This window comes from Lactuca sativa, chromosome 7, assembly GCF_002870075.4.
Source record: "Lactuca sativa cultivar Salinas chromosome 7, Lsat_Salinas_v11, whole genome shotgun sequence".
NCBI classification, from domain to species: domain Eukaryota; kingdom Viridiplantae; phylum Streptophyta; class Magnoliopsida; order Asterales; family Asteraceae; genus Lactuca; species Lactuca sativa.
In genome coordinates this window covers 54,848,723-54,854,479 of record NC_056629.2, presented here as the reverse complement: position 1 = coordinate 54,854,479, position 5,757 = coordinate 54,848,723, and the positions used below count along the sequence as shown (strand labels likewise).

The 5,757-nt window shown below is 33.5% G+C and overlaps 1 protein-coding gene across 1 annotated transcript; it reads right to left on the bottom strand.

The window, feature by feature from the left end:
• Positions 1-4,457: 4,457 nt before the first annotated feature.
• Positions 4,458-5,395, bottom strand: LOC111883832 (F-box/LRR-repeat protein At4g29420). Its single transcript, XM_023880155.1, has 2 exons — positions 4,927-5,395; positions 4,458-4,543 (listed from the first exon to the last, which is right to left on the bottom strand). Exons 1-2 carry the CDS (start codon positions 5,393-5,395, stop codon positions 4,458-4,460), a joined length of 555 nt encoding a protein of 184 aa, XP_023735923.1.
• Positions 5,396-5,757: the final 362 nt, after the last annotated feature.

The window sequence follows — 5,757 nt, the reverse complement described above, 5'->3', positions numbered from 1 at the left end:
CCTCCTGATTCATTTTTCCTTTACTCATTTACAACAAATCTCACATCATCTTCTACTGATATTAATAACTTTATGAGATTCATTCTTGCTTATCTTCAAAACATAACCTACGAAAGGACATTATTCATACATGTACAACTTTGTAATGCACTTGGATATTTATTAGGGGAATCTTGACTAAGCATGCGCATTTCATGACTACATTTACATTTCCAATCAAATGATTTATCGTATCATGGATTCTAGACAAGTCTACAAACGAGTGGATTCACAAGTGCTGTGATTTTTTAGTTTACTTAGCTTTAAGATCGAACTCATGGGATAAGATACAACATCAATATGTACAATATTATGGTGATGTGTCTACAAAAGCAGCATGATATTATACATATTGATGTTGTATCTTATCCCATGAGTTCGATCTTAAAGCTAAGTAAACTCAAAAATCACAACACTTGTGATTCCACTCGTTTGTAGACTTGTCTAGAATCCATGATACGATAAAGCATTTGATTGCAAATGTAAATGTAGTCATGAAATGCGTCTGCTTAGTCAAGATTCCCCTAATAAATATTCAAGTGCATTACAAAGTTGTACATGCATGAATAATGTCCTTTCGTGAGTTATGTTTTGAAGAGAAGCAATAATGAATCTCATAGTCATTAATTTCAGTAGGAGATGACGTGAGATTTGCTGTAAATGAGTAAAGAGAAAATAAATCAGGAGGGTAACCAACTGTTGCGTTTGTTCTCATTGGGTCTCTTTTCTTTTTTTTTTGTACTCAATATACCATCGAACTTATTGTTTGTGTTCACCATAACCCTTTGACCGGCTATCACAGGTCAAAAGCCGGTCAAAAGGGCTATGGTAAACACCAACAACAAGTTCGATGGTATATTGAATACAAAAAAAAAAGGACCAAATGAGTACAAACGCAAAAGTTAATTACCCTCAAGAGTCATTTTCCAAAAAAAAAAAATTGCAAGCCATGACGATTTTGACCGATGATCATTTATGAAAATTATAGCTATTTTGGACATTTTTCTTATTTTTTGCTATTTTTAGGAAAAAAAAAAACTTTTGGAGATTACCTGTAATGGACATTTTTTCCATATCAAATACTTTAAAAAAAAAAAACAAAACAAAAACCACCATCATAAGTAATCAACTATAATAATTTGTTCACAAAATACTCTTTTTGTTTTTATCAAAATGTTATAAGTGCTTACCTTCTAACGATAATTTTCTTTAAAAGATTAATGTTTTGTAAAAGAAAACAAATAAGTTGTTACTCATTTGTGATTTATATAAAAGCATAATCATATATTATATATATACTAAGAAAAATCAAAATGCGGGTCCATAACAAGTGATTACCCTATTATTTGTAACACGAATTTAGGAATAGGAGTTTGTCCTTTTTTGTTAAAAAATAAAAATAAATAAATTTAAAAACTTCTATTTTTTAAACTAAATATAATTTAGTAAAAAAAAAAAATACATCTACATATCTATCTACTATTATCTATTCTAATAAATAAAACCTAAAAGTGTCATATATCCTTTATCTAGTTTGTCTCTTTTAACACGTGATATTTTTTTATGATTTCTACAACTTTTAATTTTTTTTTTTTTTTTTGTAAAACATCAACTACAATTCAAATTTTTAAAATAAAAAATCTTATCCTAATAACATTTTCGAAATATATGGTATCTATCATTTTAAAACCCTATTAAAAATCTCATATTTTATTCTATCCCAATAAATCATAAATATATTCTCATAACTACCTTCTTTATTATTATTATTATTATTTTGTTTATTCTTGGAGTTATAACCTAGTAAGATAAATATATGCAACTCAAGTAAATTTAAAAGTTTGAAGGTTGTTAGGAAAATTAATGTTTGGTTAATTTAAAATTTAGGTAGGAGGGACCAACTTAGGCCCCGTTTGATAGTTACTGAATGAGAAAGTGCTAATTCAGAAAGATCTGTCTGAGTAAGAAATTCTGACTGAGTAAGAAATCATGCTCTTTGATTGTACATCTGACTAAACGTGCTGATTGATACAAAATGACCATTTTACCCTATGCTATTCATTTTTATGCAATATAATAATAATAATAATAATAATAATAATAATAATAATAATAATAATAATAATAATAATAATAATAATAAATCCACACCAAATAATATAACCAAACATCACAAGTTTACATCTCACAAAGCAATACCGTCATCTTGAGTCTATAAAACATACTAGAAATACAATAAATTCTGCCAAATTGATTTCTTGAATGAATATTGTGCACTCATCTCAAAATCACTGCTCTTTTGTGATTTTCAAACCCTACAATCAATGAAATACAATATGTTCATCAGTAAGTAGAATGACATTTTTACCCTCAAATTATTGATTTGCAGACCATAGATGATACTCTGATATTGGCATCAACAAAGGCATCTTTGTTAATCATTGTTAATCACTTGAACAGACATATGTAGGTATGAATAAAATCAACAAAGGCACATTCAATATCATACTCTGAAGTGAACAACAAATCACTTGGAACAAATCAATTGAAAATTCAAACCTTTTAACTATTCTCAACAGCAAAATAACTTTGAATAGCAAAATAGATGCAAAAAACGAAACAACAACAATTGAAATAGCAAAAATCAAGAAGTAAAAATCGAAGGTTTTAGAGAAACAATGGCGGAAATCGGAACTATTGATGCAGAAATCGATGCTTCCTAGTCCATGATGGCAGAAATCGGAAGTATTCATGAGAAGAGGAAAGAAAAATTGATGCTTACCTGATCAGAATGGGAACTATTGGTGCAGAAATCGATGCTTGCTTGCTGGAGCTCGAACGGAGGGATGATCTTTCTGGTCGATAGTCGGACTGAGGAAGGGAGTTGTCGATGGAGAGGCGATGGAGAGTTGTGGATGTTGGCCGCCAATTTTCCTTGTTGGTATCTCTTTTAGGTTACGATGGGAAGAAAGCAAATAGAGGGTATGAGCGTAATTTTTCCAATCAGCTATATTACAAAGTCTGAGCGAGAAAGTGATATGGGCCAGACCTTCTGATTGAGAAAGCTACTATCAAACACATCTTGTCTGACCGAGTCAGCCCAAATCGCTGACTCGGTCCCAGTCAGACGGTAACAAACAGAGCCTTATCAATTTCATGAAACTTACTTTGACCACGCCTTAACTTAATTTAGGGTCAATGTGTTAGTAAGGAAGGGTAAAATTAGTAAAGTTGGAAGCTTGACTTACTTACTAGACTCAACTATGGGTTAGTTAATGTAGAAACCAAAAACAGAAAGTTGAGGGGTATTGCTGGACTTTCAATAGTAAGTTGCCAACCACCATTTTCTTTGTCTTTGCTAATGAACGGTGCAACTTGCAAGATGTCAATCCTCAATGTGGTAGTAGAAGCACCAAGTACACTAGACACCTAGTTGTACCCGGCTTGCAAGTTCTGTACATGCTTAGAAACAAAAGTAAAGTTCTCCCTCCACTTCTTTAGGAATGTAGCGAGCTCTATCATAACTATTTTGGGCACCTAATTACTCCCACTCCCTGTCGACTCGCGCATATCCTTCTTGAGCTGATCACGGAGTTCATGGATCTCTTGGTGTAGGTCCCCATTGATGGCACACCTTATGTCGTCTAGAATCTCCTTGTCCTTACACCATCCTCTAGTGAAACAAATTCGAAGTTTAGTAAGTTCTATATATACTTTCCCAATATACAAAAAAAGCAATTTGACATTAAAATTTCACCGTAAAAAGTTGTATTTAGTTTAAGCCAATGGTTTTTTTTTCTAAATAATGATGATGATGATGAAAAAAGGAAAGCCCACCATTAGAAGAAACTAAATAACAAATTCATTGCATCTTTTAAACATCCGCATTCTATTCATAACATTATATTTAAACCCTATCTAAGCATAATACGATAACAAGCAACATCATTCTAAAAGACGCAACACCATAAAAGCTTTTTATATAAAAACTTAAACACAATAAAAACTCTTATATGGAGACCATGGCTCCTGCTGAAGCCACTTTCACTTCATTCAACATCTATATCAAGCTTTCCTTCAGAATGACTTCGGAAACCACCCATTGCTTTCCTACCCCTTAATAGATGTATATTTGATCCATCATACATTCACCCCTCTACAAATTTTGGTTCTTCTACTTCCTGTATATACTTTCGATATCTTTGTATCATTATGTAAAGAATATCCGAGCCTTCCCCAACTGCTTCTTAGTTGACTTGTGCATTGGGTATACCATTGGTTATCCATGTATCTTCGGTTCCTTCCTCCCATGCCCCCCATCTCCAGTTTAGTCTAGGCCACCGAGCCACGCACCAATCCATAAAACGTCTCGATACATGAGCAGCAGCATGATCACGATGGATGAGGATTCATATTCTCTACAGAAATCCATGCATTGGCATTGGATTCATATTCTCTACAGAAATCCATGCATGCTTCAGCTCTAATTCTAGCAAATTCTGACCTGAATCAACCAAAACAACCAAGTTAAAGCAAACTCAACTACTAACAATAGAGAAAATAACTAAAATAGAACAGCAATTTTATCCATTTTAATTTATCCGATCTTGATTATTGCCAAAGGAAACATGAGGGTTGTTCCTGACAAACCATCTCCATATTCATCCAGACAGTAATAAGTAAGTAATAACATATATAGTAAGGCCAAAATTTTATATATAATTTGATAAGTAACACCAGTTGAAATTAAGAATCCTCGAAAGATACATGATTTCCGTCATAGGACATTAGATCAATGGCATGGATCTTATAATTTCACAAAATATATAGCAACAACATCTCTAGCAAATAGAGAAATGAACAATTTCAGCATATAATGGCACTTACAGCATGCGGAGACGAGGGGTAAAACTTCTGATCGACGCCAACCTGAATGAACCCAAAAATCTGATATAGAAAGGGATTTCAATGTTCCTGAAACCCTAGGGAGCCACTTCTTGACGAAAGCCCCATCTGTGAGGTACATATCATCGCCATAATCTTCAACGTCAGCGTGAGACACGTCTAGGGGCAGATTCTCGGCGCCAATATGCACCGATTCGAGAGATCTTGAGTTCGATATAAGATGGAGGATAATTGTCTTGAGAGGGGAAGGTAATGAGGAAGAACTAGAAGAATCTGAATCCCTAGACCTTAATTCGATGTACCTTTTTAATGGGTACTGGAGATTGATCCATGGAAGGTCTGGAGAGACAGTATCAAAAGTCTTCCATGCTGCTCTGCAGCGCGCAACGTCCGCCGAGTTGTTGAGTCGACTCAGTATTTCGAACACTAGAGTTGCAGGAAGGTTGTCCATGCAAGCGCCAAGCGGTGAATGAACTACAAAGGAGACTGGAGTTGATGGGAGTTGATGTAGATATTTATGCCTGTATAGTTTATGTTTACCCCTTCATAGTTGGACTGGTGTTTATTATTGCCACATTAGGTACTACGATTTACACAAAAACACTCTTAAGACTTTTTTTCTTTTCTTCTTTCTTGATTTTAATTTTAAAAAGTTAAGGCCCATTATTTTTTGCCAAGATGGTTTAGCATTATACGACACAAGTGTTTTGATATTTCCTTCTCTTAAAGTCTTTCTAAATTTGTTTTTTGTTTTTAAACTCGATTTATATAACTCAAAGGTTAACAATCTTAAGTGTTGCGATATTTTCCTTT

Excerpts from the sequence above, each read along its gene's own strand:
- LOC111883832 (XM_023880155.1), bottom strand. The coding sequence starts at position 5,395 with ATGGACAACCTTCCTGCAACTCTAGTGTTCGAAATACTGAGTCGACTC. Across the intron at positions 4,544-4,926 it reads ACCCCTCGTCTCCGCATGCT|GTCAGAATTTGCTAGAATTA; the intron begins GTAAGTGCCATT and ends TGGTTGATTCAG.